At 44.6% G+C, this 23,395-nt stretch overlaps 1 protein-coding gene across 1 annotated transcript in view; it reads left to right on the top strand.

The window, feature by feature from the left end:
* Window positions 1-23,395, top strand: part of NDST1 (N-deacetylase and N-sulfotransferase 1) — a 1,661,305-nt gene that overhangs the window by 388,361 nt on the left and 1,249,549 nt on the right. Inside the window, exon 3 of the mRNA XM_044069371.1 lies at window positions 15,494-16,341. Coding sequence (XP_043925306.1) covers window positions 15,832-16,341 — 510 coding nt within the window. The 5' untranslated portion in view covers window positions 15,494-15,831. The remainder of the gene's footprint in view (window positions 1-15,493; window positions 16,342-23,395) is intronic.

The following is a 23,395-nucleotide window of genomic DNA, read 5'->3' on the forward strand; positions in this document are numbered from 1 at the left end:
ATTGTAGATGTTAGAGTAGGTCACTGTTGCAGTACCATTGCCCGGATCTATATTACGTAGCCGAAATCTAATTACGGCAAACATCTTTTCATCGAGAAAAAATCAGCGAAACCATTCGCTGAGTTTAATAAGGGCAAAGATGTAGTTGGCCAGCTACAGAACTTTGCGCTTTTCTCCACTGTAGTGCAATCTCAGAGTTTGTATATATAGTTAGGGGGGTGTCGGGGGCAAAGACCCCCACTTAGGTGGGTTTCATTCAACATGGATTTTGGTTCATTGTGGTGTTGGCAAGTATTTCCTTGCCCTTATTAAACTCAGTGAATGGTTTAGCTGATTTTGGGTCGATGAAAAGGTGTTTGCCGTAATTAGATTTTGGCTATGTAATATAGACCCCCCCCCCCCCGTTGCCCTCCCACCTTATCCTCTACTCTCTTCCTACTTGGGTACCATGCCCTTTCACTGCCCCTTCTCTTCTGCTATTCCCTGGGGGAAACTTCAATGGGGCTGTTCATGTAAGCTTAGGCAATAGGTGGACCCTTGGTGCAAGAAAGGCTTGAATATAGCAGCAGCTGATGACGGCTTTATACTATGACATTCTGGTGTCTGGTAAGGAGGGTGACCACCAGCTGTGGGATGGTTAAATTCTCTGGTATTCAGGCCAAACTCAAGACTCCTTCAGGCAGGAATTCCCAAGACACAGTAATGCTGTAGTGATTTACTTAGAGATCTACAATTAATAGATTTCTAACACAATTGTACTTTCTAACTTACTGTTTTCTGCTTCTTTACACAAATTACTTGGCACTCTACCTGTAGCTAACTAAATTTACTTTCTCTCCTCAGATTACTTCCTGAGATCCCATATTCCAACCAACTGTAACTCATTTTGTGTTTCCCTCATGTTTTCATTTATTACGTGCGCATCATCACTTTGTTATAAAGCTGTTCAGTGACTCTTTATATTTCTTTTTATGGTAGTCCGTGACTGTCTGTTATTGTAAATGATGCTTGTTTCTCAGTTAGTAGAAATGTACCCTTGATGTGGAATTTATTCCTCTACATTTGTACTTCTGATGTATGAGCTTGCTGTTAAAGATTAGTGTACTTAATGAAAGTTTTTTTTTTTTTAATTCTGGTATGTTAATAATGCCTTTATTTCTTATGCAGATATTGTACATGTTTGTAACTGGCTGGGATCTTGACTGAAGATCATCTTTTAGACTGATCCACTCGCCCAGTAACAGACAAATAAATGACTGAACAAATAAGATTTATGTAAGAAAATTTTATTTTGATCAGTGAATGCATTAAAGTGCACTGTCGGGATATATATCACAGCACTTTATAACTTAAGTGCTGCAATATATTTTCTACCCCACTTTATTACAATTGTGTCAGCACTTTCTTAATAAAAAGCTTTGTAAACTTTTTATTAAGAATCCTACCACATAATTGTACGGAATCCCTAACTGGCATCAATTTCAGGGGTAGCATGTAGTATGTCCCATAAACTTCAATGGACAAAGACCCACAAATGAGGTGTGGTGCTTCCATTAAAGCTTATGGATGAACATACACCTATGCCCTGTGTTGACATCACCAAGGATAAAGTTCACTGAACATTTTGGTGATGTCATAGATGGAGCAGTAACATTTTACGAAGGATTTAATGTTAAGAATCGAGACATAAAGCAGGGGCATTTAGGGGAAAAATGTAGGAAGGCGCTGGAGGCATCACGTGCTGTGGTGCATTAATGTTTGCAAAAATGTCTGAGAGAACACCAAGAAGCAGAGTGGAGTTTTGTCTTTTTATTATGAAGGCGAAAAGCACCCGCCCCTCCACACACACACACACACACACACACACTCTCTCTCACACTCTCACACCACACCTCACACACTCTCACACCACACCTCACACCACACCTCACACACTCTCACACCACACCTCACACACTCACACCACACCTCACACACAGATGTACTGGAGATGTTTACCATATTTTTATTTTGTTAAGGTAAAGATTTTGTCAAATGTTGTCCCCTTTCCAAATGTGTGGTAAGAGTTGTAAATTACAATAAAATTAAATCCATTATCTTTATTTGTGAAAATGACACAGATGTTCATCATGTTACCCTGCTGCAGTCATCACACTTGGGTTATCCTGCCGTCAGGCGGTCCCGAATTCCAAAGTCTTGGTCCGGCGTCGGTTGCTGTTGGTTCTTCCCTGACATCAGTGCGCCAGGGGTATATAAGTGGCATCTGATGCCATTTTCTTCAGTCTTTCTTGCCGCGCGGTGCCCGAAGCAGAAGCATTTCACAAGTACCAGTCGGCCGACACCTGAGATTTTCGTTTTAAATTTCAGTCCGAAGTCTTCAATAAAGCTAAGTACCCCGTTGGGGAACATTTTCTTGCCTCAGTCCGATGTCAGAAAAAGTTAACAATTGCATTTCTTGTGGGAAGCAAATACCTCATAAGGACTTGCACTCCTTTTGTATTCCTTGCCTAGGCCCAGACCACGATATCACAGGTTGTTGGTTTTGTGCTAGGCTTAATAAACGTACTATCAAACGCCGTTTTGACTTCGCACGGCATTACTTTGGTAGGAAATTTAATTATATCATGCCGTCGGAGCAGCAGACGACCGCCATTCATAAAAAACGCAAGGATAAGGATAGGCAGCCTAGGAATAAGCCAGACCCCGCGGCCTCAGCTGGGCCTGTTGCCGGTTCTCTGGTTTCCAGTGAGGCGCCTACGCAGCCCCTGACGACCGCAGAACTGGAACCCCAGACAGCTGTGGATACGCAAGCGGAGTCTACTAGGCCGACGCAGCCATCTACCGACACTGGAGCAGAACTAGACATGCACAGTGGAAACACCTTCGGTTGCAGAAGGTGTCTTCAGACCGACTACACTCACCATTAAATCTTATGCTAAGCTTAAAACTCCTTTAAAACCTAAGAAAACTGTACATCAGTCTACAGTTCAAGGCCCCATGCCTAAGAAACAGATGCTTAAGATGGCTGAAGATTTGATTACCCTTATCAGGGGTCCCCCCCTCCCCCCCGATAAAAGACCAAGACAAGAGGAGGATTATGCATCCTCTGACCAAGTTTCTCTCTCCTCAGATTCTCCTGAGGAACAGGATTACACTTTCCCTCCTTATGAAGATTCGGATGCTGAAGATTCTGTTCCCTCAGCATCTCCCCCTGAAGACTTCTCTTTTGGGGAAACCTTACATACTGTGAGGGAACATTTCCACTGGGAAGGCCAGGATTACTCAGATTGTAAGAAAAGGCTCCAAGAGTTCCTTTTACTACCCCAGCACAGACCTCTTGCTATCCCTCCTGTTTTTAGATATTGTGGATGATGTTTATTTGGAGTCTAGTTTAAATCCAGACTCTCTAGCTCCTGCTCCAGACAAACCAGACAGATACTACAGAGTACCTGACTCACACAAATTCCTTTATAAAAGCCCTGTAGCTGACCCAGAAACAATTTCCCAGGGTCCTAGGGGAGCAAAAGCTTCTATGGCTAAAAATCGTGCCCTCTGAAAGGGATTCCAGAGCCCTAGATAGATAGGGAAAGAAAATATACACCTCAGCAACTCTGGCTATGAGAGCATTAAATTGCCAGTTTCACATGTTGAAATATAAAACAATTCCTAATGTCTCTGTTAAAACAAAAATGAGCACACATTCTGAACAGCCTGAAATTAAGGAAATGCAGGATCTGTTGCATGCAGCTGAACAGGTGGGCAATCATACTTTACAGTGCGGATTTGATTCATTGGAAGCTTCCTGTAGAGCAGCTGTTACTGGCTCTGTCATACGTAGACATGCTTGGTTAAAAGAACAAACCCTCCCTGACCATGTTAAAGCAAAATTATTGGATGCACCTTTACAGCAGGATGTATTATTTGGTGTCAAAGCAGAAGAAGTTTTAAAGAAAATGGAGGATAAGGCGAAGTCTATGCAAACGGTCAAGGATTTTTTGCAGGTACAACCCCCTTGCTTCAGCAGAAATTGGCCAACAAAAAACTGGTCCTTTCCAGCTTCAGACAGATCACAGAGGGGCAAATACAGACGCCCAAGGGGCAGAGGTCAGTCACAGGGCCCTTACAAACCTTGCCAATGGGGTACTGCTACCCAGAAAGGAGGAGAAGACAGGCCCCAAGCTAGCAGAAGATAAACACAATGACAGTACCTCAAGCTACCAAGCAAAGCTCTCCTGGCAACACCCTTGGGAGGAAAACTAGCATTTTTTGCGGACAACTGGCACATCATCACAAAAGGCAAATGGGTTCTAAACATTGTCTCTCAAGGATACAGATTCCACTTTCATACCTTACCAAGGATCAAAGGAATGCCAAACCTGCCACCAAATCAATGGGCAGAGGCACAAAAAGAAATTACAGCTCTCATGAACATGAGAGCCATTCAGCAGGTACCTACACAGGAGCAAGGACAAGGATTTTACTCAAGACTCTTAGTCCCAAGAAAGGACAAGGCATGGAGAGCCATTCTGGATCTTTCAATTCTGAACACCTACCTGCAAGTACCAAAATTCAAGATGCTAACACTACAGCAGCTTCTTCCCATGCTGGGCAAGAATGCTTGGCTAGTCACGTTGGATCTCAAGGAGGCATACCTGCATGTCCCTATCAGACAAAATTGCAGAAGATACCTCCGCTTCATTGCAGGTTTAACGCATTATCAATTCTCTGCACTGCCCTTTGGCTTATCTACTGCGCCCAGGGTCTTCACAAAATGCCTGGCACCAGTAATTGCTTACTGCAGACAAAGAGGAATTCAAATATACCCATACCTGGGCGACTGCCTTATTCAAGCAGAAAGCAAGGACATTCTTTTAAAGCATCTGGCATTTGTCAAACACCTTCTAAGTTGCCTAGGGTACACAGTAAACGAAAAGAAATCAAAACTAGTGCCCTCACAAAACATAATATTCCTGGGTGCCAGCTTGAATACAACGGCCCAGATGGCTTATCTCACGCCAGACAAGCAATGACAACTGTTTCAATATTTCGAAATAATGGCAACAAAGACCCAACTACCTGCAAGAAAAATTCTGCAGGCCTTGGGATTCATGGCATCTTGCATACTACTAATACCATTTGCAAAACTGCATATGAGGAAATTACAATGGTACCTGAAAAGTGTATGGACTCAGCACAGCCACAGCTTGGAAACCATGATACCACTCATTCCCTGCCTTCAACAGGAGTTTTTATGGTGGGCACAGGCATGTCACCTCAACAAGGGTCAGCCTTTCACCTTACCCACAGCCAGGCAAACTATGACAACAGATGCATCGGACTATGCCTGGGGAGCACACATGGCAGGGCAGTGCATTCAGGGCAAATGGACTACAGATCAGAGGCATCTGCATATCAATCAAAAAGACATGCTAGCAGTACAGAATGCCCTAACAGCTTTCAAGGACCTTCTACACCCAGGACAACTAATAATAAAGACGGACAATACCACAGTCATGTGGTACATAAACAAGCAAGGGGGCACACATTCCTACCCTCTATGCAGGCAAGCAATGACCTTGTGGAACACTGCACTATCTTACCAGGTTCAATTACAAGCACAATTCCTGCCAGGAAAGAAAAACACATTGGCAGATGACCTAAGCAGAAACATCATGGATCCACACGAATGGAAATTAGATCCACAAGTATTTGCAATGATAGCTCAAAGATGGGGACATCCAGACATAGATCTGTTTGCAAGCCCCCACAACCACCAACTTCAAAAATTTTGCACAAGGACCTTCCATCCACTAGCTTGGAAAGTAGACACCCTCTCATTCAGTTGGAAAACATTAACAGTGTATGCTTTCCCTGCACTGCCTCTTCTAGCAAAAGTACTGCTGAAAGTCAAATTAGAGAGGCCACAAATGATGCTCGTTGCACCAGACTGGCCACACCAGCATTGGTATCCAGTTTTAAGGAACATGGCCCACGGCCCACCATGGATTTTTCCACAGATTCCTCACCCGCTTACCCAGCGAGACAATCAGATTCTACACAGCCTGCTCAAGACTTTAAACCTGGCTGCATGGCAAATTACCTAAACAACCAGCCAACACCTTTACCCAAAGTGGTTATGGATGTCATTCAGGAGGCCCAGCACCAGGAAAGCATATTCAGACAAATGGAAAAGATTTTGCGCCTGGAACCAGGCTAAAGGCCTAAATCCCCTTGATCCAAACATCCCTCAGATTCTACAATATTTAACTGAGATGTTACACAAAGGACTTTTCCTTTTCATCTATTAAGATCCACGCCTCAGCAATTTCAGCTCATTACAGCACTGATTCTCCTTTATTCTCACATCCACTCTTAAGACAGTACCTCAGAGGGGCTAAGAACTTAAGACCACCAAGGAGAGCTCCAACACCTACTTGGAATCTCAACTTTGTTCTGGAAAAGCTTACATTGCCGCCCTTTGAACCAGCTTTTTCAGCTGATTTAAAATTTCTTTCATGGAAAACTGCCCTACTACTAGCAATAACCTCAGCTAGAAGAGTCTCAGAGGTACAGGCACTAATGGCAGTGGAACCTTTCCTCATTTTTCATCAAGACAGAGTCTCTCTACGAACTAATCCTTCCTTTATGCCAAAGGTGATATCCAGTGTGGCCCTAAACCAAACCATTCACTTGCCCACCTTCTTCCCAAATCCCCAGAACAAAGGAGAAAGACTCCTGCACTCTTTGGACATTCACAGGCAATTACGTTACTACTTGGATAAAACTAAGGCTTTCAGAAAAACTGACCAGCTTTTTGTAGCCTATGCTACAGGATCACAAGGAAAAGCTATCTCAAAAGAGACCATTTCTAAATGGATAGGGCATTGCATACAATTCTGCTACACACATCATGGGAAACCAGTACCTGCTAACATTAGGTCCCACTCCACCAGGGCTACAGCTACATCAGCAGCCTTTCTCAGGGGAGTGCCAACCAAGGATATTCTAGAAGCTGCTACTTGGAGTTAAGTGCACACCTTTACCAAGCACTATCACTTACCACTATACTAGAGCTAGTTTTGCCACTGCAGTTCTTCAGGGCTTACTAGCTTCTTCTAACCCTGTTTGACTCCACCTCCCATCCTTAGCTTTGGGATTCTACCCAAGTGTGATGACTGCAGCAGGGTAACATGATGAACATAGTACAGTTTTGTACCTACCATAAATGTAGATGTTCGAGTGTTCACCCTGCTGCAGTCCAGGTTACCCTCCCTCCATCCCCTCTGAACTAGCTGAATTTATCTCTACCACTCTATCCTATGCTACCTCTGTGGTGTATTTGCTTGTGCCTAAGGGTATTATTTTATTTTTATATAGCTATTTATATATATATATATATATATATATATATTTTTTTTTGCCTACCTATTGGGGGCACCTGACATCTGGGGTAAGAAAAACTGAAGAAAATGGTGTCTGATTCTACTTACATACCCCTGGCGCGCTGACGTCAGAGAAGAAGCGACAGCAACCGACGCCGGACCAAGACTTTGGAATTCGGACCGACTGCGGGACCGCCTGACGGCAGGATAACCCAAGTGTGATGACTGCAGCAGGGTGAACACTCGAACATCTACATTTATGGTAGGTACAAAACTGTACTTTGTGGCTACAGTACCTTCATAGCCAAAATTTCCTCCTTGACAAAAAAAAAGAAAATTTATGTGTGGGTATTGGAGTCCTTGGAATAACGTTTATCTGGCATTTTGAATTCTAAAATTTAACATTTAAAAAGTTTGATGTTATGTGATCCTATCTCGCCTACATTCTGTACTGATGGGTTCGGAGCCGATCCCTCGGCTCCAACTCGGCACGCTTATGCTATAGGGCGAGGCCTCTTATTGGCTGAGCTATCTTTATCCCAGGATGCACCACCACTAATCCCCCAGATCTCGTTTGCCGCTAACAAGCTTAGACGTGGTCTCAACTTGGCTGGGCTAAGTACTATTTATTTAGGCTTTTTCCTGTCACAAATTTCCTTACTTTGAACCCAAAAGCTGTTTTAACAGCTATTGTTGTTATATTAGTGTGATTGGTGAATTTCTGTTGAAAAATTTGTGATTTTTTTAGTCAGGGAAGGTTTCCCGTTTTAGTTAGAGGGGCCTTCCCCTGTTGCTTTGCTGCTTGTGTATCTTTCTTGGGTCAAGTACCCGTTTAAGTTAGAGGGTCTTGACTCTCTTTCTTTCTTTCTGTCTGTTTAACTGTTTAGTGTTTAAAAAAAAAAAAAAAATTAAATTTGTGAATTTAACTTTACCTTTTGTCTAAGTTTAGTGTTTTTTCACTTAGATAGGTTCTGTGGTAAAGCAGTTATGTCTAAAGAACACAAACCCTCCAGGTTTAAGAAATGCACGAGGTGTGGTTTTAAAATGTCCATAACGGACGACCACTCCTCGTGCGTCTATTGCTTAGGTGCTAAGCACCTACAAGAGTCGTGTAGTGTGTGCCACACGTTCTCTTCTAGAGTCCTCCAGGAGAGGAAGAACAAATTAATCCTCAAGGGATTAATCAAGCCTTCCTTCGAGGAGGCTTTATCTTCCTCTCCATCTCCTTCTAAAAAGAAGAAAGCGTCGGCTCCGACCAGTCAGTCGGAACCGACCGCTAAAAAATCTAAGCAGACTTCTCCATCGGCTCCACGGACTTCGGAGCCGAGGTCGGAACGGTCTGCCTCGATGCCTCCAGCCTCGACCCTCTGGTTTCGAGCCGAGGTCTGGGGCATCGAGGCGGTCACCCTCATCGGCTCCACTGATATTGGAGCCGATAAGGGTTACCGGCTCAGACTCTTCCCCCTTGGAGCCGAAGTCCTTATCGGCACCGAGGGAAATTTCTTTGAAACCTTCCTCGGAGCCGATAGTTGTTGAGTCCATTCGGAGCCGGTCCCCGAGCCCTTCGGAGCCGATGGAGAAATCGGTTCGGGCCCGATCGGTATCCTCTAGATCATCCAAGATGTCTGATTCGGACATCAACAGGGTGCTCCTTCGACTCTTCCAGTCTCCGGTGTTCCAACAGCTAGTTTCGGCTCCAGCCCATTTGGCTTCGGAGCCGATGGTCCACTCCCCTACTGTGGTTCCTCCTCCAACAGCTTCGGCACCGTTGGAGCCGGTGCTGGTGGAACCTGTGGAGGTGTTAGGGTCGGGCCCGACCCTTGCTCCAACTCCGGCTCTTAGGTCGGAGTTCAGTACATGGACTTCTTCCTTTGGCCCTGGGGGGGAGGCTTCGGGATTGATGCTTTCGGTCCCAAGTCTCCCTCTTGGTGTGTCGGCGGCGGGAGTACCGTCCACTGTCGTGGCCACAGAGGTGGGACCCTCCCAGGATTCTGGTGGTCCCGCCTTTAGGGCTATGAGGAGTGCATTAGCCAAATCTTCCTTGGCTACCTCCACGGTTTCCCCAGCTCCTTCCCTGCATACGGAAACTGGGTCGTTGGCAGTCCCCCTGTCCTTAGACAGCGGAGCCCCCCGGGCCTCAGGTTACCCCCGCTGGGGTTTCTCCCCCTCCTGGAGGTCCTTCGGAAGCCTCTTCGGAAGAACCCCCCAGGAAAAGATCGTGCAAGAGGAAGCACGTTGACTCCCCTGATGAGTCTCTGACATCCGACACTGATCTCGATGATGCAGAGGGGTCCCCTAAGTCGTCCTCGGATGATGTCTCCTTTGCAGACATCTTGGAAGCCCTAAAACAACGAGGCGGCTGGCAGTCCAAACCTCCCTCTGCTGATGAGTCGGTGTTCCTGAAGGCCTTCGGGGCTCAGCCCTCCGCCTCCTGGGTGTCTCCGCCCTTCGACGAGCTCTTGGATTTGATCTGTCGAAGGGCGTGGGAACACCCAGACTCTGTGGAACCGGTGCCTGCTCGTCCGAACAAATTTCTCTCGGCGCCCCCGATAGAGAGTTCCTAAGTAAAGGTGTGGCTGTAGATGCTTTGGTGGTGGCATCTGCTACCCAGCAGGATGTAGCAGAGGCTTCTACGTCCGTCCATCCTCCTAATAAGGAGTCTAGGAGTATGGATCGGTACGGAAAGCCCACCCTCAGTTCAGCGGCCTTTACACTGAGGTCCTTGAACTACCTTACGCACTTTACCAGATTTCAGAGGGATCTGATTAAGGAGCTATCCGATACCCTCTTGGGTAACCTGCCTGAGGAGCTGGCCCAGACGGTTGGCTCTCAGCTGGCTACAATGTCGTCCATTTCGAACTCGTCCATGAGGCTCATTTCTTATGCGGCCGAGGGGGCGAGTAGAGCGGCGGGTACAGGAATTGCTCTACGGAGACAAGCCTGGCTCCGTCTGTGTCATTTCGCGGAGGCCTTTAAGTCTTCATTTGCCGACGCCCCCTTTGATGGGTCCTCCCTGTTTGGACCCAAGGTAAAGGACACACTAACCCGCTGTGAACAGGAGGGTAAGACTCTGACTGCCGTAGGGGCACGATTTTCCACTCCCTTTCGGCCTTATCCCAAGGCTAAAAGAGGAGGGAAAATGTGGTTCCGTAGATCTCAGAAGCCTTACCCCTCTCAACAGGAGGGTTCCCCTTCCAGAGGCAGAGGAGGGGGAAATTCTTCCAGAAGACGCTGTCCCAGAGGCGGCAGAGGCCCTCGCAACACTGGAGACCGCGAGTCCTTTCATGGCTCTTCAGCCTTTCATAGTCCCTGAGGGATTGCCCGGCTGTGCTGCTCCGGAGCCAGTCGGGGGTCGTTTCTCAAAGCACCTAAAGGCCTGGGAAAGTATCACTCAGGACCGATGGGTGCTTCGGATTATCGCCGGAGGTTACTCCATCCCATTCTCTCACCCCCCCCCCCCTCAGTCCAAAAAAATCCCGGACGCACCACCCAGTCAACGGGATACCGCAGCCTCAGAAGTTTCAAAGCTGCTGCAAAAAGGAGTCATCCAACCGGTCCCCGCAGACCAGATCGGATTAGGGACTTACTCAAGATTCTTTTTGGTGCCAAAAAAGACCGGGGACTTGAGGCCCATTTTGGACCTCAGCATCCTAAATCGTTCAGTCAGAAAATCCAAGTTCCGAATGGTCACCCTACAAACCATTCTCCCATTGCTGGAGAAAGGTGTTTGGATGTGCTCCATAGATCTCAAGGACGCTTATTATCATATCATGGTACATCAAGCGTCCAGGAGACATCTGCGCTTCAGCCTAGGAGGCAGTCATTTTCAGTTCCGTGCGCTGCCCTTTGGTCTCACCACAGCTCCCAGGGTGTTCACCAAGTGTTTGGCAGTCGTGACTGCTCACCTGAGAAGTCTAGGATTCCAGGTGTTTCCGTATCTAGACCACTGGCTCCTAACTGCCACCTCCAAGCATCTACTTCTGCGGAGCCTACAAGCCACTATATCACTGGGCAATTCCCTTGGAATCACCTTCAATTGGCCAAAGTCTGTGTTGCTGCCATCTCAACGAATAAGATTCATAGGGGTAGAGATAGACTCAAACCAAATGCGGGTCTATCTACCTACAGACAGGATACAAACCATACAGGCTCAAGTTCGAGCCTTACTTCCCAGATCCAAAGCCCCAGCCAGAATGGTCCTGCAGCTATTGGGATCCATGTCCGCCACGGTTCTTCTAGTCCCCTTGGCAAGGTTGCACATGAGAATTCTCCAGTGGCTTCTCTCAGCTCAGTGGTCCTTTCAGGAACTTCCCCTCAGTCACCTTGTATGGATCACGGAATCTTGCAGACAGGACCTTCGCTGGTGGCTAGTGCCCTCCAACTTGGATCAGGGACGACCCTTTGTTCTACCTCCTCCGGCGGCCACTTTGACCACGGATGCCTCCCAGACGGGGTGGGGGGGGCATTCCCTGGGCAGGTCAGTCCAAGGCAAATGGCATCCGGAAGAGACTTTGCTTCATGTCAACATCTTGGAAATGAGGGCAGTACTTCTGTCCCTTCAAGCCCTTCACAATTATCTCCCTCAGGGCGTAATTGCTGTTCACTCAGACAACATGTCAGTTGTTTGGTACCTGAACAAACAGGGAGGGACCAGATCCTATCCTCTTTGCAGAGAAGCCATGAGAGTTTGGGAATGGGCAGTCTCGACCAAACGCTTCCTAGTGGCTACTCACATACCGGGCAAGTCCAATGTGATAGCCGACAGATTGAGCAGGACCATTCTCTCTCCTCACGAATGGTCTCTGAATATGACAGTTGCAAGTCAGATTTTCAGCGAATGGGGAGTTCCGTGTTGCAACCTCTTCGCGACTCCTCTGAATGCGAAGTGCAAAGAATTCTTCTCCCTAACCCCGGCTCCGGGGAAGAGCCCCATGGACGCATTAGTCCATCCTTGGCCCACCGGCTTGCTTTATGCCTTCCCTCCAGTTCCTCTCCTTCCCAGAGTGATTCAAAAGGCATCTCTCTTGGGGAGCAAAATGATCTTAATTGCTCCATACTGGCCTCATCAAGTGTGGTTCCCCTATCTTCGGAAACATGCCCTGGAAGGTCCATGGTTCCTGGATCAGATCCCAGACCTACTGGTTCATCAGTCGGGTCTATTCCACCAGTCCCTACACACCTTAAAATTGACGGCTTGGCTCCTCCTCTTCCGACGATAGTCAGGAGTCATACATTGGATCCAGATGTTGTACACATATTATCTTCGGCCCATAAGTCTGCTACAAAGAAACTGTATTCTAGCAAATGGAAAAGATTTGCTATTTGGGCTCAACTCCGGGGCCTGGACCCCATTTCTATTCCCGTGGCAGAAGTACTAAAATTTCTGACTTCTCTTTTCAATCAAGGCTCTTCAGTTTCTACCATCAAGGTACAATTGGCAGCAATTTCTAATTTTCACGAATCCATAGACCCACCTTTAATGAGCAACAGATTGTGTAAGACCATCTTGAAAGGTGCTGCTCTATTAAGACTTCCGATTTCTCATCCTGCACCTCCATGGGATCTCGATATAGTGTTACGCGCCTTGACTTCTTTCCCCTTTGAACCGGCAGCTACATGTAATCTAAAGTTTCTATCATGGAAGACAGCTTTTCTGGTGGCGATTACCTCTGCCAGAAGAGTTTCAGAGCTTCAAGCTTTGTCAGTAAAACCCCCGTACTTGGTTTTTCACAAAGACAGAGTATCCCTCAGACCAAATCCTTCCTTTGTCCCTAAAGTTTGTTCTACTTTCTGCTTACAACAATCGTTAGAGCTTCCAGTTTTTTTCCAAAAATACTCTAACAAAGCGGAGTTCATATTCCACACACTAGATGTCCACAGACAGTTACGTTTTTATTTAGACAGGACCAAACAAACAAGGAAAACAGATCAGTTGTTTGTATCCTTTGCAGATAACAAATTGGGCAACGCTGTCACAAAGGTCACTATTGCCAAATGGATCAGGGACTGTATTACTCAAGCTTATTTTTATTCTAACAAAGAGCTTACCACCTCTGTCAAGGCTCATTCTACAAGGGCTATGGCTACTTCGATAGCATTTCATTCTAAACTTGCTATTAGTGACATTTGTGCTGCGGCTACATGGTCTTCCCCGCACACCTTCATTTCCCATTACAAATTAGATGTGGCATCTAGAGGACGAGCTTCATTTGGTTCCACAGTGCTCAGGAGTGTTTTCCAATGAGCCACCCGGGATTTAGGTGCTAGGGACGCTGTCCCATCAGTATAGAATGTAGGCGAGATAGGATCACATAACATCTTTTAGTTATGTACTCACCATAACTTCAGATGTTTGGGATCCATCTCGCCTACATTCCTAATAACCCACCCTCCTTCCCCCTTCCTTGGAGATCAGAGGATATCAGAAGGTCCGAATCCTGTTGTTTCATCTTGAAACATCTAACAATGTTATATAATCAAGTTGTGCATGTGTGCATGAATGCGGACAAACAAGATCTGGGGGATTAGTGGTGGTGCATCCTGGGATAAAGATAGCTCAGCCAATAAGAGGCCTCACTCTATAGCATAAGCGTGCCGAGTCGGAGCCGAGGGATCGGCTCCGAACCCATCAGTACAGAATGTAGGCGAGATGGATCCCAAACATCTGAAGTTATGGTGAGTACATAACTAAAAGTTTTAAACATAGTGTACTTTTATTATATTTTCACTTCATTTGGTGATGATCTTTTAGATGAAAACATGCTTTTGCTGTTATGCCATAGTGTCATATTAACTGCAGTATGATAGTTTGTGGGAATACTGGTGGAGCAGTAGTGATCTTCTAGTTGATTATTGAGATTATCCTTTAAAGTTTGTTTTAGCTTAATGTGTGATTTCTTATACTTGATGCAGTGAGTTGAAGCACTTTCCTGAAAAGGTACCCTGCTTTTTTGCTTCCATTTTTAAGTAGCATTTAAAGTTTTAAAGTAGGCTGACTGCTTACTGAATGCTAGATTAACTGTCTTGAAGGGCAATAACCTGTGGTTAGAATCAATCACTGTACCTTGTGTTTTACAAGGTGAAGACTTTGGGCCAAATTCAATAAAGCCTACACTTGTGTACACAATATGTATTCAAGAACATTCTTATCACATTTTTTGTGCTTTCTTATCACTCAGAAGGATTACACTAAGTGCACATGTAGTCTACACTTTGTGGAAACCTTTATGGATCCCTGTCAGTATTTAAAACTGTAAGAATATCAGTAGGAAAACTAAAATTAGAAGGAAGAAGATGTGAGTTATGTCGGTGTTGTCTATTCATAGTGCAAGTGTTATTGAAACCTGGGGATTAACTATTATACCAAACCCGCTCGAGAAAGATGATGTTCATAGGTAAATGTAAGGCAATCAGTCCACAGACTATTACGTGCCTAGCTAATATCCAGATTGTGACCAAAAGTGAGAATCAAAGCACATAGTTTGTTTGCAAGGTAAATAGCCATTATTCCAATCCTCACATTAATTGCAAGGCAGGTTTTTCGTATTTTAGCATCTGCTCTGCTTCCCAGCTGCATAATACAAAGAGAAAGCGAAAATAGTTGATTATTGAGATTATCCTTTAAAGTTTGTTTTAGCTTAATCTGTGATTTCTTATACTTGATGCAGTGAGTTGAAGCACTTTCCTGAAAAGGTACCCTGCTTTTTTGCTTCCATTTTTAAGTAGCATTTATAGTTTTAAAGTAGGCTGACTGCTTACTGAATTTTGTGGTCTTACAGCAGCTAAGTCATGTTTTTGTGTAATGACACTAGGTCAGAGTGTGATGCTGAACGCTGTGTTATGCCATAGTGTCATATTAACCGCAGTATGATAGTTTGTGGGAATACTGGTGGAGCAGTAGTGATCTTCTAGACTAACTGATTATTGCATAACTTATATGAAAAGGGGTTTTTCTTAGTCATTATTGCAGTTGCCTTTTCATTAAAAATAAAAAGTTTGAGCTCATCTGGTAATAAACGACTTTGTAGCAGACTGATTTCTTTGTGTAATAATAAAGTTTTAAAGAAAATGTTACTTATGTTTGTCTTTTTTTGATTTATCTTGTTTTGCAGAATGTTAAGAATTATTGACTGGTATGAAGTAGGCCATGTCTAATAGTGTTGGAGATGGAGGACAGGATTTTTACACTGCCGGCACAGACTCTCCAGAGTTCCAGGCCAACAATTTTGAACTTCCGGTGAAGAAAAGGGTGAAGGACGGCGGAAACTGAGTCTTGGAGTGTTGGGGAATTGGCAGGGTCCAGATGATTTCAACAGAAAGGAGGACTTGTAACCAGTTTGCAATGGTGACATGAAAAGGTTTAGTGTGTGTGAGGGAGTTGCAAACATTTTAATCATTTATACTGCATCTGGGGATAAAACGTAAGAATAATTTGAGAGGAGAAAAGATAATGGGCTTTTTGGGTCGGCTAAGGAGAATATCAAGGCCACTGAGCCCTCAGGTGGTTATGCTGCTACTTTCTGCATTTTGCATAGTAAGTGTTTTTATATCTGCTTATTATCTTTATGGGGTGAAGCGTGAACTGGAACCATCAGGAAGATTGCAGACTACGGATTGTGATGATCCCAAAGTCACCCCATCCCGTCTCCTCCCTCCAAAGAATCTTTTGCCATCAGATTCTTCCCGGACAGACCTCATGGTGTTAGTGTTTGTAGAAAGTCTGTATTCACAACTGGGCCAGGAGATTATTGCTATCCTTGAGTCGAGTCGTTTTAAGTATCGGACTGAAATTGCTCCTGGTAAAGGGGATATGCCAACACTTACAGATAAGGACAGGGGGCGTTTCTCCTTGATCATATATGAGAATTTACTGAAATATGTCAACTTGGATGCTTGGAACCGAGAGTTGTTGGATAAATACTGTGTGGAGTATGGAGTCGGAATCATTGGATTCTTTAAGGTATATAATAAAGCATACTCAGAAAAATAATTCAATGTATTACTTGGCATTAGTAGAGAATATTTTTACTACAGTGACTTAGTGCTTGAATAATTAAGTTCGTGTGAAGATTGCAACAGTTTTCAGTGTCTAAAAATCTAGTAAGAGTTGTATACCAGATGTCATTAGTACAGTTGGTGTATGGTTGCATGCAAGTGATTCTTTACTTCATAAGCATTTGCCATAATGCACTGATAAAAACCAAGAAAGCATAATCCATGGCATAATGTGTGGGTTAGCCTGTTATCATAGCTGAAACTATTCTGTGCTGATTACATCGCTGTTGAGTTTAAATGCTTCATTTTGTATGTAGAAAAGAACAAACATCAAACCACGTACTCTACCTTATTTATTAGGAGCCCAGTGGTGGAAGCAGGGCTAAGTGGATATCTCAAGTCAGCAATAATTTTATTGGTGTACATGCTTCCTAGTCTCTATGCCCTATATTCTGTCGCCCATCAGCCTGGAGGGATATTCTTACCTGGTGTTAGGAATGTAGTCTTCATCACCATCCCTACTCAGATCTTTTATGCTGTATGTTACAAGACAATTGCATCTACATATGGCCTTTGACAACCACTTGTATCTTTATAGAGCTGATGTTGTCCTTTTTATTCTTCCTCAACTTATGGGTTACGGATCCGAATGGGCCGCATTCTACAGAGTCTGCAGCCAACTCTTGAACTCCTCCCTATACCCATAATACCCTAGACCATCCCCAGTGCCTCACATAGGTTCATACTAGGCTATCTGCCCTAGGGCATTTATAAGCCTAGCCAGAGTGTGTTTGGCTTTCGCCACCCATTTTAAATTAATTTTGCTATGCCCTTTTTCGAGGTTAGTATACTGTGCCTCTGTCTAACAGTGACACAGAAGTGATACCCGGGGTAAACCTACGATCTCACATCCACTCATCAAGATTCATCTTGAAGAGAGTCAATGAGGGACTCTGCCTAACCTGGACTGGGATTTTATTCCAGAGTGAAGGGAGCCTCTGGGTTATGAATCTGTCCCTCCAGCATGTCCTATTTATTTCAGTGCTGAGGTTCAAGTCTCTCAAGCGCGTAGCTCAATGGAATTTGGATTTTCTGAGGTGCAGCATGTCCATTAATTCCGGGTTGGACATGGCTTTATACGTCAGGCACAGATCGCCTCTGAGCAGGCGGTATGCCACTGAGTAGAGCTGGAGTTTCTTTAACCGGGCAGCATATGGCATCTGTTTGAGCCCTTTGATCCTCTTGGTGAGGTACTTTTGGGGTCTTTCCAGTTGCTGCAGGTGTCTGGTAAGGTACATCCCAAAAGGGGCATTGGACTCAATTATGGGCCTGATGAGGGATGAGTAAAGAGGCACGATGACCTCCCCTGATCTAGATGTGAATCCCTTCATGATTAGGTGGGCTATATAAAATGTTTTTCTAACCACTTTGGCCACGTGGTTGTCAAATGAGAGATTGCTATCAACTTGTGTCCCCAGGTCCCTAATTACTACTTCTGTACTTAATGGATTACCACCTATGTAGTAATTTGTGGGCACTTTGTTTTTGCCAAAGGGGATGACTATACACTTTTTGGCATTTAGCTTGAGGCCATGGCTCTGGCACCAGTTGTCTGTTTCTATGAGGCCCTTTTTGGAGGATGCTTGTGTCGGCTGGAGAGTCGATTATGGCGCCCAGTTTGCAGTCATCTGCGAACTTGGTCAGCCACAGTCCTTCCGTGTTGGCCTGTACCTCCGAGAAATGTATACCGAACAAGAAAGGTCCCAGGACTGAGCCTTGTGGGACGCCACTTGTAACTGATTTGGAGTCTGACATGGCTCCAGCAATTCTAACCATGTAGGTTCTGTCCTTGAGCCAGTTTGCAACCCATCTAGTGACATAGGGGTTTATATTTAAGCTGGTGAGCTTATCTATAATGCCCGAGTGGGGTATTGTATCGAAGGCTTTTGCGAGGTCCAGGTAGGCTGTGTGGACCACCTTCCCCTCGTCAATGGCCTTGGTGACTGTTTCAAAGAAATCAACCAGGTTTAAGAGGCAAGATCTGCCCTTAAAGCCGAACTGGGTAGGATCCAGTGTCTGTAGGTCTTCAATATCTTTATTTATGAGGTCCATGATGATCCTTTCCATAGCTTTGCAGACCAAGCTAGTCAGGCTTATGGGGCAATAGTTTCCAGAATCCGTTGAGGCACCACCTTTGTGGAGAGGGACCACTGTTGCTGTACGCCACTCTTTGGGTACATATCCTGTAGTAAGGCTGAGATTGAACGGTAGTTGTATGTTTGGGTTTAGCTCTTCTTGGAGTTCATGTAGGACACAGCCCGGGACACCGTCTGGTCCCATTGATGCTGTGTTTTTTGCTTTGGAGAGGGCAGCTCTTACCTGAGCATCTGAGATGTCAGGGGGGCAGCACTCTGCTGGGATAGATATTTGCCCTTTTGGTGGGGAGGGGGGGAGAAGTTTGTGTTGAACCTTTCAGCTAGGATGTTGGCAGTGTCTGTGAGTTCGGTGTATTTTTTGTCATTTTGGACTAATTCTGAGCATATCTGGGGATTACCACCCAGGTTCCTAACATAACTAAAGAAAGCCTTGTGATTATCCTTAGTGTCCTGTGCAATTTTTCTCTCGAAGCTGGCCTTAGACGATTTTATGAGTGCCCGTAGTTTTTTGCTAATACTGATCAGAGATGCCTTCCCTTTTGGGGATTTTGCTCTATCATGTAGTAGCTTCCTCCTTCTATTGTATAGTTTGTTTATGGCTGGGGTCCACCAGACAGGACGTCTGCCTTTGGAGGATTGGGTCTTGGTTTTATTTGGGATTGCATGATCCATGCATTCCTGAAGGTGTTCATAGAATGCGTTTATAAGGTTTTCTGCGGTCTGGGCCGTATTTTCCACAGGCCCGGGGACTTTGAAGGATTCCACCTCGGTTTTGAGAAGTGTGAAATTTGCTTTAGAGAAGTTCTTCACTGTGGATTTCAGGGCAGGGGGTAGAGTCGGGATGTGAATATCCAGTGAGATTAGTTTATGGTCTGATCTTACCAGTGAGGGATACACTTTTGGTCTGGAGCATAGAGTCCCCATGTTGGTGATGATCAGGTCCAGTATGTTTTCCCCTCTTGTGGGAGTGGTAACAAGTTGTTCCATATCATTTGAGCTTATAAATTCTAGGAACCTTTGGGCTAGGGTGTTGGAGCTAGAGTAATGCTCCCAGTCTATGTTTGGGTAGTTGAAGTCGCCCAATATAATGGTGTTTGCAGAGACCTTCATATTTTCCAGTGTTCTCAGGAAGGCCGAGTGGGGTTCCTGTGTTTGGGAGGGTGGTCTGTAGCAGGCTGTAAACTGGAAGGCAGTTTTACCCACTGTTAGTTGCACATGGATAGTCTCTGATGCTTCGTGCTGTGCCACCAACCTGGAGGTGTGAGTATCTTTGACAAATATTGATACTCCCCCTCCTTTTGTGGTTCGGTCCAAGTTTTGGGGCCGAAAAGCATGGTATGAGGTATAACCTGGTAGTGCTGGGGTGCTCTCAGGAGCCTTGAACCAGGTTTCTGTTACTGCACAGATATCGATGTTCTCCATGCTAAGGAGAGTTTCGTGTGCGTGCATCTTAAGGTTTAGACTTCTGCCGTTGAGTAACATTACTCTTAGTTTCTTATCCCTTGTGATACCTATGGAGGTGGGTTTGTCTTTTGAGCCTTACCTGAAAAAGGTACTATAGGGGTAGCAAGAGCCTTTGCCAATATCCGAAAGCCCAGGGGTGACAGGTGCAAGCCATCCCTAGCGAAGCATCGTGGCTTGTCGAGCATGTCATCCCAGGCTGACAGGCATTGGATTCCCTTTGAATGACACCAATACTTAAGCCAGTTGTTGAAATTAATCATCTTGTCTTCATATTGTGGCATCATTCTTGGTGAGGGTAAGATGCTACTCAAGGTCAGGGTCATACCGGCCTGGGCTACATGCTCAGAGAGCTCCTCTATGTCTCTTTTCATGTAGTCCAGGGAGGTACGTCTCAGGTCATTCACACCAGCATGGACAATGACTGAGACATATTTGTACTTGCCTTGGAGTGACCTGAGTGCTTGTGTTATGTGGTGGATCCTAGTGCCCGACAGGCAGCTCACCGTGACCTTCTCCTTGTTCAGCCTGGTGAGCGGGACGTCATTGTGCTTGGCGATAGAGTCACCTATTACAAGTGTATCAGGTGTGTTGTTTAGCCTTAAGGGCTGTGACTGTTCAGCACACTGGCTTTGTGAGCTATGTGTTGCACGTGTTTTGTTTTGGAGTAACGGTTGCTTGAGAGGTCTCTGCTGCTTAGGCAGATTTTTATTTAGAGCCTCTGAGTAAGTTTTTGTGTGTTTGTGTTTGGTTTGCTGTCGTGGTAGGTCTATGTGAGACTGGAATTGTAGTGAGTGTTGTTTCCTTCTCCTCCTGACTGGTTTCGCCAGTACTGAGTTGAGAGAGCTTTGCCTCCAGTATGGCTATATGGTTGCATCTCTCACATGTGTTGGAATTTGTTGGGAGGAGGAGAGGGTTGTCTGTGTACATGAGGCAGTTGTAACATTGCCTCAAGATTCCCAGATTCACCAGCTGGACCGGAGAGGAGATTGACAACTGACCTTTGGCCATGCTAGAATAGTATTGGGAATTCCTTTGTAATTGAAAAAAAGGGCCAATGAGGAACAAGGTACTCAAGGGGAGTTTGTGAGGGTGTAGTGCTTTTAATTTTTTAGTGCTGACTTATATATTGCTTTAGTGAGCAAGTGCCAGGTATCTTAAATGCAATGTGTTACAGGTAACTTAAATGCAAAAACGACAAACAGTAACTTTCTTTCAAGTGAAACAAGGAAATAAGTACAGTAAGCAATGCAGATATCACTAGGGATCCACAGAAGCGCTGAAAAGCCGCGTTTTAGGTGGAATTAGCATTTCAGGGAAATAACAAGCAAACAAACAACAAGCATTCAAACAAAGCTAGATTCAGCAGGCCTGGATCTAGTCTATTTATTTATTTTTTTATTTTATTTTACATTTGTTAACCGGGCTAGTCTGGCTGGATACATGTCCATTTTCAGCAGAGGCCCGAGGAGAAAAGCTCCATTACGTACTAGTCAACTTACAATACAAAGATTTAAACAATCAAATAACAAATATCAAAACCAAAACCCCAAGCAGGCCAATTATATAAACATAATAGCAAATAAAAAAAGATCAAATTTTTTTATGAAGTTTAGTGAGATGCTGAGGGATTAATAAACAGGAAAATAAAGACTGAGAGGCAATCTTCTTGAATGATTGCTAGAGTAAGACTGCTAGTAAATGCAGAAGTCTGGTAATAGACTGTCATATGGAGAGTAAAATATAAATATACATTTAAATATAAATTGCCTATGTAGAAATGAGAGTAGAAAAAAAGTTGTGGCAGGGTACTAGAAAAAAGGTAGGGGATAAACATATAAGAGATAAGTAGAAAGGTAGTAAAAGAAACAGATGACAAGATGTAACGAAAGGAAGAGAAAAGAAATGTTAAAAGTGGGTCAGTAGAGGCATAATTAATGGTAAAGAAGCAACTAGTTGCATTGAAGGGGGGGCTAAAAGAGGATAAATCATTGGTGAGCTCAGTCAGGATTAGTGCATGGGCATAGCTAGTGGGTTTGTAGATGGTTTCTTATTTTTTTTTTGAAAAGGTGAGGAGAGCGTAGGGTGGTCAGGTCTATGGGGAGTTTATTCCAATAAGATCCTACAGTGTTGGCAAATAAGGAGTCGCCTGCTTTATTGTGGGATTTGAGAGTAGTTACTAGAAGCTTCCTGGCAGAGCGAAGGGAAGTAAGATTTTTGTATGGAGTGATGAGGTTATTTAGTATGGGTGTATTGGAGGGGTAATGTAGAATTTTAAAAGTTAAGACTAATTGATGTAGAAGTATTATATTCTGAAGTTCTAGCCAATTTAGTTGTTTTAGATTGAGACAGTGATGTGTACGGAATGGGGAACCTGTGGCAAACCTGGCAATACTGTGGTATGCTGTGTTGAGTTTTTGAAGGTTAGCTTTAGAGAGGTTGATAAATGATGGAGAGGCATACAATAGAGTGGAGAGAAGGTGAGTTTGGGCAAGAGACACTCTGGTCGTAGCAGTAAGAAAGGGTTTTAGTCTATACTACAGCAAACAAGGTGTACCAACTTCAGTAAGAAGCAGTTCAAATATGCAGGCACTATAAGCCTTTAACCAGAAATTCCCAGCTCAGAAGGGCAGAGTCCAGCCGCTCCTCCCACAAGAGTGCAGACCACGAACCCTTTTAATGTAAAATAACTGGCCTGAAGCCCAAGTGCTTAAACCAGAATTAATATACTTTTAGAATAACAGACACTGAGCCCTCAGTCAGCAGTTCCCAACTTAGAAGGATGTAAGCTACCTGTCCTGCCACCACAGTGCAGGCCACAAACCTTCCTAATGTAAAACAACTGGTCTGAAGCCCAAGAGCTTAATCCAAAAGACTTAGAATGATAGCTACACTTTAATCAAGTTACTACCAAGCAGTAATAAATACAATTGAATACTTTAAAGAATGCCTGGATTAGTGCTCAAGTTATACAAACAAAGCTAGATTCAACAGGCCTGGATCTAGTCTATGCTACAGCAAACAAGGTGTACCAATTTCAGTAAGAAGCAGTTCAAATATGCAGGCACTATAAGCCTTTAACCAGAAATTCCCAGCTCAGAAGGGCAGAGTCCAGCCTCTCCTCCCACAAGAGTGCAGACCACGAACCCTTTTAATGTAAAATAACTGGCTTGAAGCTCAAGTGCTTAAACCAGAATTAATACACTTTTAGAATAACAGACACTGAGCCCTCAGTCAGCAGTTCCCAACTTAGAAGGATGTAAGCTACCTGTTCTGTCACTACAGTGCAGACCACAAACCTTCTTAATGAAAACAACTGGTCTGAAGCCCAAGTGCTTAAACTAAAAGGCTTTGAATGAGTTACACTAAGCAGTAATAAATACAATTGAGTACTTTTAAAAT

Source organism: Protopterus annectens, chromosome 4.part0 (assembly GCF_019279795.1).
Source record: "Protopterus annectens isolate FY-2018-M chromosome 4.part0, PAN1.0, whole genome shotgun sequence".
Lineage (NCBI taxonomy): Eukaryota > Metazoa > Chordata > Ceratodontiformes > Protopteridae > Protopterus > Protopterus annectens.